Genomic DNA, 12,988 nt, shown 5'->3' with positions numbered 1-12,988 from the left:
TTTGTAACTTTTTGGTATTCTCTACGCTACACTTGCTTGTTGTCGCATAAACTGAAATTAAGCGAACTATTCGATTTCTGCATAGTGTATTTTATAACCTACATTAACATTTCTCAGTAGGCAAGGTGACATAATGTAATGACATAATGTAATAAGCCATTCTATCCCCACCATAGATTACTGACACAATAGGACTAATGTAATCACTGTTTGTGATTCACTGATAAAATAAGAGTCATGTTACCACTGAATCAACCCATGTTATCAAACATACTGGCACTGCCAGTCAATGTACAATAGGGTAGGGTACATAAGAACACTGATGTACCAGTTCAAATACCTGACTGTTATTTGATATTTAGCCAGAAACAATAGGCTCACACCCAGCGGTGCTTACATAAAACAAGTGTCAGACCAATTCCTTATCACAATGACTAATATGACTAATATGAAAAGAATGCTACCAAACAAGCTGCCTGTAGTAGCAGAGCAGGTCAGAAGATGCTACTTATTGTGAATGGATAAAACAAGCTTGCCCACACTGTTTACATCATAGAGAACATCACATCCAACATTATCCATAATGTACGTAAAAACATATAATAACCTATAAATAACACAACTACCATTTTAAGGGAAATGCTACTGAAGAAGTTACATACATTACAAACAGACATACACATGGCTGTAAACAATAATACTCCAGTATAGTTGACCCGCACTTGGCATCATCAGAATGTAAGCCTGGGTTCCCGCTGTGTCATCTCCTCCACCTCTTCTGGGCTGAGCTCATTACCTCTCAACCTAGAAAGAAAACAATTATTAACTTAACTCTAATTTACAGTATTTGGATTAGAGACCTTCTTAAGTGATTAGAGATCCAATCTTCACATGTATGGGGAGGTATGGCGAGGCATAGGAGACTACAGCATACTGTACTGTATGTATAGGACATAACACTTTGTAAATTACATTTCTCAGACAGTATATAGCTGTCTAAATGATCAAAGCATTATGTTAACATACCACACTGCCTTCACACTAGTGTTGCTTTCAAGAGCCAGTATTAGACACTCCACACCTGTTCTTGTGATGCAGTTTTTGGTTAACCTGTGGAGGGCACGAGAGAGCAGAGTGAAAGATGTGTTTAGCACAATCACCAATGTATAGCACAACCACAAGTATCAAAATGTCAGTTGAGGCAAAACGGAATGTAAGTAGCTGCAAAGTCTTTTTCAGTATTCAGGATGCGCTATCAATATACTCACCACAGCTCCTCTAGCGTACTGTTCTTGATGAGTGGGGCAAGAGCACATGCTCCTGCATTGCCAACACCATTGTCTACCAGGCTGCCATGAAACATACATCTGACAGTAAGATTTATTCCTATGTGGAAGTATTTTAATGATAACACGGCTGTCTGGACATATAGTTGCCCATGATAGTATGGATGTGTTAGTAGTGTTCATGTTTCAACCTATAATTAGTTTAACATTACCTGAGCCACACCAAGGTTTGGCTGTCTTTGAGAGCATTGGCAATGGCCTCTGCACCTTTATCACCTATTTTATTTCCCCAAAGCCTAAAAAACAGAGAGAAGATTCAAATTGTCAACCAGATATATTATTACAGCATTGTGATAGGCATAAAAACAACTTTGTAATTCTCAGAGAGATAGTCTGCTTCCTACCCCAAGAACTGTAGTGACCGATTGAACCTCAGTCCCTCCGCCAGTTGCCCTGCCCCTGCTGCTGTGATGTTATTGTTTCCCAGCCTGCAATGCAAAGTCAGAGAAAGTGTTCGATTGAATATGGTATTAGCGATTGCTGTGTGAGGTAACATTGTACAGTATCTTATATGGTGATGTTACGGTGAGTGAATGAGGACCCAAAAGCGAACTAACTTAAACAGAGCTTCTTTAATAACCAAACTTAGGTAGGCTCAGATAGACCGGCAGATTCCGACAGGACAGGACAAGGTTACAGCAAACATGACGATAGTCTGGCTCAGGCATGAAACACAAACAAACAAGAATCCGACAAGGACAGGAGCAGAAACAGAGAGAGATATAGGGACCTAATCAGAGGGAAACAGGGAACAGGTGGGGAACGGGTAGTTAGAGGAGACAAGGGACAGCTGGGGGAAAGCGGGGGAGAAAAGGTAACATAACAACGACCAGCAGAGGGAGACAGGGTGAAGGGAAAGGACAGAGACAAGACACAACATGACAGTACCCCCCCACTCACCGAGCGCCTCCTGGCGCACTCGAGGAGGAAACCTGGCGGCAACGGAGGAAATCCTCGATCAGCGCACGGTCCAGCACGTCCCGAGAGGGAACCCAACTCCTCTCCTCAGGACCGTACCCCTCCCAATCGACAAGGTACTGGTGACCACGGCCCCGTGGACGCATGTCCAAAATCCTGCGGACCCTGTAGATGGGTGCGCCCTCGACAAGGATGGGGGGGGGGGGGGGGAAGACGAGCGGGGGCGCGAAGAACGGGCTTAATACAGGAGACATGGAAGACCGGGTGGACGCGACGAAGGTATCGCGGAAGAAGAAGTCGAACTGCGACAGGATTAATGACCCGAGAAATACGGAACGGACCAATGAACCGCGGGGTCAACTTGCGAGAAGCCGTCTTAAGGGGAAGGTTCTGAGTGGAGAGCCAAACTCTCTGACCGCGACAATATCTAGGACTCTTAGTTCTACGCTTATTAGCAGCCCTCACAGTCTGCGTCCTATAACGGCAAAGTGCAGACCTGACCCTCTTCCAGGTGCGCTCGCAACGTTGGACAAAAGCCTGAGCGGAGGGGACGCTGGACTCGGCGAACTGAGATGAGAACAGCGGAGGCTGGTACCCGAGGCTACTCTGAAAAGGAGATAGCCCGGTCGCAGACGAAGGAAGCGAGTTGTGGGCGTATTCTGCCCAGGGGAGCTGTTCTGACCAAGACGCAGGGTTGCGAAAAGAAAGACTGCGTAAGATGCGACCAATAGTCTGATTGGCCCGTTCTGCTTGACCGTTAGACTGGGGGTGAAAGCCGGAAGAGAGACTGACGGAAGCCCCAATCAAACGGCAAAACTCCCTCCAAAATTGAGACGTGAATTGCGGACCTCTGTCCGAAACGACGTCTGACGGAAGGCCATGAATTCTGAAAACATTCTCGATGATGATTTGTGCCGTCTCTTTAGCAGAAGGAAGCTTAGCAAGGGGAATGAAATGGGCCGCCTTAGAGAACCTATCGACAACCGTAAGAATAACAGTCTTCCCCGCTGACGAAGGCAGTCCGGTGACAAAATCTAAGGCGATGTGAGACCACGGTCGAGAGGGAATAGGAAGCGGCCTGAGACGGCCGGCAGGAGGAGAGTTACCGGACTTAGTCTGCGCGCAGACCGAACAAGCAGCCACGAAACGACGCGTGTCATGCTCCCGGGTGGGCCACCAAAAACGCTGGCGAATGGAAGCAAGCGTACCCCGAACGCCAGGGTGGCCGGCTAACTTGGCAGAGTGAGCCCACTGAAGAACGGCCAGACGAGTAGGAACGGGAACGAAAAGAAGGTTCCTAGGACAAGCGCGCGGCGACGGAGTGTGAGTGAGCGCTTGTTTTACCTGCCTCTCAATTCCCCAGACAGTCAACCCGACAACACGCCCCTCAGGGAGAATCCCCTCGGGGTCAGTGGAGGCTACTGAAGAACTGAAGAGACGAGACAAAGCATCAGGCTTGGTGTTCTTAGAGCCCGGACGATAAGAAATCACGAACTCGAAACGAGCGAAAAACAGCGCCCAACGCGCCTGACGCGCATTAAGTCGTTTGGCAGAACGGATGTACTCAAGGTTCCTATGGTCAGTCCAAACGACAAAAGGAACGGTCGCCCCCTCCAACCACTGTCGCCATTCGCCTAGGGCTAACCGGATGGCGAGCAGTTCGCGGTTACCCACATCATAGTTACGTTCCGACGGCGACAGGCGATGAGAAAAATACGCGCATGGGTGGACCTTGTCGTCAGAGAGGGAGCGCTGAGAAAGAATGGCTCCCACGCCCACCTCTGACGCGTCAACCTCGACAACGAACTGTCTAGAGACGTCAGGTGTAACAAGGATAGGAGCGGATGTAAAACGATTCTTGAGGAGATCAAAAGCTCCCTGGGCGGAAACGGACCACTTAAAGCACGTCTTGACAGAAGTAAGGGCTGTGAGAGGAGCTGCCACCTGACCGAAATTACGGATGAAACGACGATAGAAGTTCGCGAAGCCGAGAAAGCGCTGCAGCTCGACGCGTGACTTAGGGACGGGCCAATCAATGACAGCTTGGACTTTAGCGGGATCCATCTTAATGCCTTCAGCGGAAATAACAGAACCGAGAAATGTGACGGAGGAGGCATGAAAAGTGCACTTCTCAGCCTTCACAAAAAGACAATTCTCTAAAAGGCGCTGGAGGACACGTCGAACGTGCTGAACATGAATCTGGAGTGACGGTGAAAAAATCAGGATATCGTCAAGGTAAACGAAAACAAAGATGTTCAGCATGTCTCTCAGGACATCATTGACTAATGCCTGAAAGACAGCTGGAGCGTTAGCGAGGCCGAAAGGAAGAACCCGGTATTCAAAGTGCCCTAACGGAGTGTTAAACGCCGTCTTCCACTCGTCCCCCTCCCTGATGCGCACGAGATGGTAAGCGTTACGAAGGTCCAACTTAGTGAAAAACCTGGCTCCCTGCAGGATCTCGAAGGCTGAAGACATAAGAGGAAGCGGATAACGATTCTTAACTGTTATGTCATTCAGCCCTCGATAATCTATGCAGGGGCGCAGAGACCCGTCCTTCTTCTTGACAAAAAAAAACCCCGCTCCGGCGGGAGAGGAGGAGGGGACTATGGTACCGGCGTCAAGAGCTACAGACAAATAATCCTCGAGAGCCTTACGTTCGGGAGCCGACAGAGAGTATAGTCTACCCCGGGGGGGAGTGGTTCCCGGAAGGAGATCAATACTACAATCATACGACCGGTGTGGAGGAAGAGAGGTGGCCCTGGACCGACTGAACACCGTGCGCAGATCGTGATATTCCTCCGGCACCCCTGTCAAATCACCAGGCTCCTCCTGTGAAGAAGAGACAGAGGAAACAGGAGGGATAGCAGACATTAAACATTTCACATGACAAGAGACGTTCCAGGAGAGGATAGAATTACTAGACCAATTAATGGAAGGATTATGACAAACTAGCCAGGGATGGCCCAAAACAACAGGTGTAAAAGGTGAACGAAAAATCAAAAAAGAAATGGTTTCGCTATGATTACCAGAAACAGTGAGGGTTAAAGGTAGCGTCTCACGCTGAATCCTGGGGAGAGGACTACCATCCAGGGCGAACAAGGCCGTGGACTCCCTTAACTGTCTGAGAGGAATGTCATGTTCCCGAGCCCAGGTCTCGTCCATAAAACAGCCCTCCGCCCCAGAGTCTATTAAGGCACTGCAGGAAGCTGACGAACCGGTCCAGCGTAGATGGACCGACAAGGTAGTGCAGGATCTTGAAGGAGAGACAGGAGTAGTAGCGCTCACCAGTAGCCCTCCGCTTACTGATGAGCTCTGGCTTTTACTGGACATGAAGTGACAAAATGACCAGCAGAACCGCAATAGAGACAGAGGCGGTTGGTGATTCTCCGTTCCCTCTCCTTAGTCGAGATGCGGATACCTCCCAGCTGCATAGGCTCAGCTCCCGAGCCGGCAGAGGAAGATGGTAGTGATGCGGAGAGGGGAGCAACGGAGAACGCGAGCTCCTTTCCACGAGCTCGGTGACGCAGATCAACCCGTCGCTCAATGCGAATAGCGAGTTCAATCAGGGAATCCACGCTGGAAGGGACCTCCCGGGAGAGAATCTCATCCTTTACCTCTGCGCGGAGACCCTCCAGAAAACGAGCGAGCAAAGCCGGCTCGTTCCAGCCACTGGAGGCAGCAAGAGTGCGAAACTCAATAGAGTAGTCTGTTATGGATCGATTACCTTGACATAGGGAAGACAGGGCCCTGGAAGCCTCCTCCCCAAAAACAGATCGATCAAAAACCCGTATCATCTCCTCCTTAAAGTCCTGATACTGGTTAGTACACTCAGCCCTTGCCTCCCAGATTGCCGTGCCCCACTCACGAGCCCGTCCAATAAGGAGAGATATGACGTAGGCGACACGAGCAGTGCTCCTGGAGTAAGTGTTGGGCTGGAGAGAAAACACAATATCACACTGGGTGAGGAACGAGCGGCATTCAGTGGGCTCCCCAGAGTAACACGGCGGGTTATTGATTCTGGGCTCCGGAGATTCGAAAGCCCTGGAAGTGGCCGGTGGATCGAGGCGGAGATGGTGAACCTGTTCTGTGAGGTTGGAGACTTGGGTGGCCAGGGTCTCAACGGCATGTCGAGCAGCAGACACTTCCTGCTCGTGTCTGCCTAGCATCGCTCCCTGGATTCCGACGGCTGAGTGGAGAGGATCCGAAGTCGCTGGGTCCATTCTTGGTCGGATTCTTCTGTTACGGTGAGTGAATGAGGACCCAAAAGCGAACTAACTTAAACAGAGCTTCTTTAATAACCAAACTTAGGTAGGCTCAGATAGACCGGCAGATTCCGACAGGACAGGACAAGGTTACAGCAAACATGACGATAGTCTGGCTCAGGCATGAAACACAAACAAACAAGAATCCGACAAGGACAGGAGCAGAAACAGAGAGAGATATAGGGACCTAATCAGAGGGAAACAGGGAACAGGTGGGGAACGGGTAGTTAGAGGAGACAAGGGACAGCTGGGGGAAAGCGGGGGAGAAAAGGTAACATAACAACGACCAGCAGAGGGAGACAGGGTGAAGGGAAAGGACAGAGACAAGACACAACATGACAGGTGAGAGTTGAAAAATATCCTCACCTTAGAGAGAGAAAATTCTGTTTCATCTTCAGGAGGTGAGCGAAGCACTCTGTGCAGGCATCAGTTAGCTTGTTGTTGAAGAGCCTTTCAGAGACATTAATCCAGATCAATAAAGGCAATAACCTCATCAGTTTTCTTTTTTACATCTGCATATTTGACATAGCCATAGCATAGCCTAGCTATAGGTCACCTGACAGTGGAAAATAGATTTGGCCATACTCACGCAATCTTCTGAAAGCGCTCACACTGGATGCCTTTTTCAATCAATTTACGAATTCCCTCATCTGATATGTTATTGTGTCTCAGGCTGAGGGAGTGAAATAAAAAATAGTCTTATTATTAGGCTTTAGTTTAGTGTCCTGCGTGTTGTGTTAATCCCATAGTGAGTGCCATAGTAAATAGCATGGTAAAGTTTTCCACACTTACTATACAGAGTGGCAGACATGCAGGCAAGGCAGCAGCTGCTCCACGCCAACGTCTCCTACATAGTTGTAGTCTAGCTGAAGCCCCACAGGGTTCCTAAGGTGCTGGAGCACGTAGGCCAGTGCAGTACACTCCCCAGGGCCTATGTTACAATAGGTCAGCTTCAGGTGTTCCACCTCTAGCTTAGCCATAGTGTCTCTGGCGATCCTGCTGTCCTGCATCTCATGGATGCACTTGATGAGCCACACGAAGCCCGGCATGGCGTGCATGCTCTTCTTCTCCCCCTCCACGGGCCGAGGGATGGATTTAAAGTGCTTCTGTATGCCTTTGGACAGGCACGTCACCACCTGCTTGGACTTCCTGTCCAGAGTGGGCCCAGGGCAGGAGAGGAGCAGCAGGCTTCGGTGGCGCTGAGCCAAGAGCCCAGACACAAAAGTGGCTGTTATCTGGAGGTTGGGTGTCTCTGCTGCCTTATTGGCCTCCTTCAAGGCCCCTTCTTGTTGGGTCAAGCAGTGCCCCAGACACACCCTGTGAAAGCCAGGCTGTTGCTGCCTGTCCTGCAGCTGAAAGAGCTTAGGGATGGTGGAGCGGTCCGAGTTATTGTTCAGGACAATGTAGAGAGCAGCAAAGAAGCACTGCATGGTAATGTGCAGGAACTCGTAGTGTTTGCAGTTAGTGGAGGAGGAGAGGTCTTTACTACGGATGAGGAACCCCATGCAGATATCTTCCTCGGTCACCCCACACTTCTGTAGCTCTGTGCCTGTGAAGATGTAACAAGAGGCCCCCAGGCCCTCCATGGCTAGCTGCCCCAGATGCAGGGCAGTATCCTGGTGCTCCTGCACCCATCCTATCCCCATCGTGTTCCTCTGAGAGGCCCGGCGCTGGAAGAAGTGCTGCAGGATCATGAGGTAAACGTCTGTGATGGTCTGGGGACTGCCCTCTCCCTCTCCACAGCCCAGCAGCTCCTTATAACACTTGGACACAATCCAGCAGAAAACCGGGATGTGACACAGGCCCAGTAGAGCTGTGTTGCTTCGTAGACACTCCAGGACCCTGGTGGCCACCGTCGGGTCGCGATGATACTTCCTCACGAAGCAGTCGATCCCGCCGGGCGAGAAGCCTTTCAAGAGGACTTCCTTGCGAAGGTACCGCTTCAGGGTGGGACCCACTGCCTCTGGCCGGCTGGTCACCACCTTAGGATGAGGATAAACTTTATTATCCCTGAGGGGAAAATTGTCTCTATACAGGAACTGCTTTATACAAAATAAACACTATACATTACCCAGTTGACACATACACAATACATACATTGCACATAAAAATCCTACACATCTCATTTAGCCGTATACATAAAACATACCTTCCTCACCCCCTTCATGAGGGATCCCTGCAGCAAGTTGAAGAGCAGGGTGGGGACTGGGGCACACTGGGTGGGGCAGCAGTGCCTCTGCTCTGAGTCTGAGAAGCTCTGCATGAGCTCGTCCAGGCCGTCGAAGGTGAAGAGTATGAGGTGCGGATGGTCCAGGATGAACTGAAAGATTCGGTCCTGGTCCCCGTCCGGCCAGCAGCAGTGCAGGAACAGCAGCTCTCTGAGAGACAGCTCCCTCTGTTCCGAGCTCAGCCTGCGGCAGCTGAAGGAAAAGAGGAGGAAGAAATCATGTAGAGCCGCCCCCCTGGCCCAAAGGAGGTGCAGCCTCTGGAGAAGGGTGCTCTTCCCACTGCCTGCCTCCCCAGAGACTAGCACAGTGTCAGCCTCCTGGTTCAGGGTGCCCACCAGGCCCACCACGTCCTCCAGCCCCAGAGCACCAGTCTGGGGCTGGGCCTCACTGTCACCCTGGGCAAGCTCCAGCTGACCCTCTGTGTAGATGTCTTCTAGAGACAGACTGCTGGTTCCTCCATACGTTCCGAGGAAATGTGACTGGGCCGACACAGTGCTGCGCAGCTTCTTCTGATAGGACAAGCACTCTGCAGCAGCACACAAATAATAAGAATGTTTGAAATACACAGGACATCATAGCAAACAAAATAATATCTAAGAAGTATTAGTGTAACACCTATGTGTTAGTGCTGTATGCAAACGACTTGCAAGTAGCCGTGTGACTTTTAGTGCTTTGTGATATAATACAGTACCTTTGGGAGGAGCCTCTTGGTTAGATGGTGAGGGATGGTCCTCTGTTTGCTGAAAGTATTGCAATAGGACCTTTGCTGCAGGCTCCCCCTTTGATCTGACCTGGTCCAGTAGATGCCTTGCCTACATGACAAAGAAGTCAATTAATTCACATTCACCCCTACTATCTGAACCTAAATAACATGTCTACTTACAAAAAAAGTCAAAGGACAGCATGACCTGTTTGGATTCAAAGATGTGCAAACTGGAACTTAATTTCCGGGACAGGGAAGTTGTGTAATATCATAGTAGTCTACATCATACCAGAAATGTAGATATAAATAAAGCTGTTATACTGGTCTCAGGGTGCGGTTGGTTACCTGTTGTGAGGGGGTGTACACAGGTAGCTGCACTTCATTGCAATCAGATGGTGTAAAGCTGCCCGTATGTAGCAGGACCTCCAGAGCTCCTTCAATATGGTCCCTTAGCCTCCTCACCAGATCAGGCCTGTCTGTCTGGAGGGTCTGGATAGCTGTACCATGTAGTTCTCTTGTATCATCTCTTGTATTTTCTAGATCGGCAGTACGACAGTTTCCAAAAGAGAGGCCAGCTCTTTGGGCCTCAGGGAGGACCTGGTTGAAAGCAATACAATTAAATAAAAATGTGATGATCTGTATCTATGTAATGATTTGTATCTATGTAATGATCTGTATCTTCAATGATCTGTATCTATGTAATGATTTGTATCTATGTAATGATCTGTATCTATGTAATGATTTGTATCTATGTAATGATCTGTATCTTCAATGATCTGTATCTATGTAATGATTTGTATCTATGTAATGATCTGTATCTATGTAATGAACTGTATCTATGTAATGATCTGTATCTATGTAATGATTTGTATCTATGTAATGATCTGTATCTTCAATGATCTGTATCTATGTAATGATTTGTATCTATGTAATGATCTGTATCTTTAATGATCTGTATCTATGTAATGATTTGTATCTATGTAATGATCTGTATCTATGTAATGATTTGTATCTATGTAATGATCTGTATCTTCAATGATCTGTATCTATGTAATGATTTGTATCTATGTAATGATCTGTATCTTCAATGATCTGTATCTATGTAATGATTTGTATCTATGTAATGATCTGTATCTTTAATGATCTTTATCTATGTAATGATCTGTATCTTTGTAATAATTTGTATCTATGTAATGATCTGTGTCTTTGTAATGATCTTTATCTATGTAATGATCTGTATCTTTTCAATGATTTGTATCTATGCAATAAAAAAGTTAAGTGCCTTTGAACAGGGCAGTAGGTGCCAGGCGCACAGGTTTGAGTGTGCAAAGAACTGCAATGCTGCTTTTCACGCTCAACAGTTTCCTGTGTGTATCAAGAATGGTCCACCACCCAAAAGACATCTAGCCAACTTGACACAACTGTGGGAAGCATTGGAGTCAACATGGGCCAGCATCCCTGTGGAACGCTTTTGGCACCTTGTAGAGTCCATGCCCCGACAAATTGATGCTGTTCTGAGGGCAAAAGGGGGTGCAACTCAATAGGTGTTCCTATTGAGAAGGTGTTCCTAATGTTTTGTACATACAGTGGGGAGAACAAGTATTTGATACACTGCCGATTTTGCAGGTTTTCCTACTTACAAAGCATGTAGAGGTCTGTAATTTTTATCATAGGTACACTTCAACTGTGAGAGACGGAATCTACTTAAAAATCATACAATGTGATTTTCTGGATTTTTGTTTTAGATTCCAGACCTCTACATGCTTTGTAAGTAGGAAAACCTGTAAATTCGGCAGTGTATCAAATACTTGTTCTCCCCACTGTACATCAGTAATGAGTCTGTTCAAAACATGCTCATACATCCTTTAGAACGGCATCACCTGTGAAGAGCTGTGCCTACATATCTTACCTGTTTGAAAGCAGCCAGGAGCAGTCGACAGGTCTCATCTCCCTTGGTGTACACCAGATCTAGTAGCACCCTTGTGTTGGCACACAGACCACGGCATGGTACCAGTACATTCTGGTAGTCCTCCCAGAACAGCATGCCCCAGGACAGGAGTAGGTCCAATACACTCTCCAGACCCTCAGAAGAGCCACCACAGCACAGGGCATTCAGCAGCTCTGCTCTCTGCCTCAGGACCAGCTGCCGGGCACTCATACAGATGTAGGATCTTAATTTGAGCCAGTTTGCTACAGCAGGAAAATAATCTTGCAGCAACAGGAAATGTGAATTATTATGTGGATTATAATTAATGGACATTTCAGTAGGGGTTGTTAAATGTTTTGTTAGGGAAAATCAAGTCTAAAAATGCACACAGGCACAGCTTCAAGTCTGCCACCGCATCATGCCACACTCACATGATTTACTCTCATTTCCTCTGTGATGTCAAGGAATAAAAATAAATGTATCACCAAAAAGGGTAATGTATGAACACAATCCAAAATTGATCACAAATTTCAATAGATTGACTTGGAAAAATACAGATAAAGTCAAACAAGTTTAGAGAAGGCAAAGAGATAGCTAATGTCATATATTGAATTGTGAATAGAGAGTAAGTAACAGGTGAGTAACAGGTGAATCCAAAACGTGATGATAAGCCTCAAAGGCAACTGTGACACCTGCATTTAACTTTACATCTGTAATAGACCATAGATAAAATTGTAACTTACGTTTCAGCGGGAGACTTGTCTGACTTCTTCGAGATCATCATCTGTCTACTCGAGTGCGATACAGAATGGTCCACGCAAATGGTACAGGCAGAATCGTCAACTCCTATCTCTCTTCCTCATTCCACAATTCGTCATTCCTCATTTCGCTAAATTGCCCGCTGTAAATGATGCCGTTTTCCTAAACCATTTAATAGCGATTCGATAAACATATTAACTTATTATTTCAAGGTGAAGCATTTGCAAGTTCTCTAAAAGTATTGTATTATTGAGCGCTATTGAATTATGAGAAACCACATGTGCATGTACCTTTTATTTACAGGGAAAGTGAAAGTGACATGTCACGTTTAGAATTTGTTTAAATACTGGCTCTTTATTCCAATGATTAATGTCCCTTCCAATAGGTCTGTTAGAGCCCCACGTATTTTGCACACAAAAAATATATATATATATCAGTTCGTAAATGTGACAAAGCGAAAATGTTGAGTTTCTATAAACCTCGCGCGCAATGTAGATATCAAAGAACGCGCAGTTTGGGGGTAGGAGTAGTGGATGAAACCATTCACTTCAGGAAAAGGGGTGATATAAATAAAGTTTCCTTTCATTATGCGTTGCTGAATCCATAGGAATATTTGCTGCCATTGTAGTAAGGTTGGCAATACGAGAGGTCTTCAGACTAGGTCTTCAGACCATTTTTGTATAATTTTCTTTGAAGGAACAACTAGTGGGTTTTGAATGCTTCTCCCCTGTTTGGGAAGTTGGTTTGCCCGCTCCTGAGTCTGAGATAGATATTCTGAGAGCAGTGAGGGTGTGGCTGTGACCCTCCTGCCAATGCCTGTCATTAATGTTTGATATATTTTACTG

The 12,988-nt window shown here is 47.1% G+C and overlaps 1 protein-coding gene across 4 annotated transcripts; it reads right to left on the bottom strand.

The window, feature by feature from the left end:
• Nucleotides 1–331: 331 nt before the first annotated feature.
• nod2 (nucleotide-binding oligomerization domain containing 2) lies at nucleotides 332–12,686 on the bottom strand. Of its 4 annotated transcripts, none has more exons than XM_036979156.1 (13): nucleotides 12,128–12,682; nucleotides 11,367–11,665; nucleotides 9,803–10,054; nucleotides 9,446–9,566; nucleotides 8,676–9,280; nucleotides 7,319–8,508; nucleotides 7,116–7,199; nucleotides 6,893–6,976; nucleotides 1,691–1,774; nucleotides 1,499–1,582; nucleotides 1,269–1,349; nucleotides 1,027–1,110; nucleotides 332–804 (listed from the first exon to the last, which is right to left on the bottom strand). In XM_036979156.1, the coding sequence occupies exons 2-13, from the start codon at nucleotides 11,613–11,615 to the stop codon at nucleotides 732–734; spliced, it is 2,991 nt and encodes a 996-aa protein (XP_036835051.1). In that variant the 5' UTR covers nucleotides 11,616–11,665; nucleotides 12,128–12,682; the 3' UTR covers nucleotides 332–731.
• Nucleotides 12,687–12,988: the final 302 nt, after the last annotated feature.

Source organism: Oncorhynchus mykiss, chromosome 6 (assembly GCF_013265735.2).
Source record: "Oncorhynchus mykiss isolate Arlee chromosome 6, USDA_OmykA_1.1, whole genome shotgun sequence".
NCBI lineage: Eukaryota > Metazoa > Chordata > Actinopteri > Salmoniformes > Salmonidae > Oncorhynchus > Oncorhynchus mykiss.
The sequence above is the reverse complement of the archived record's forward strand: the minus strand, read 5'-3'. Positions and strand labels throughout refer to the sequence as shown.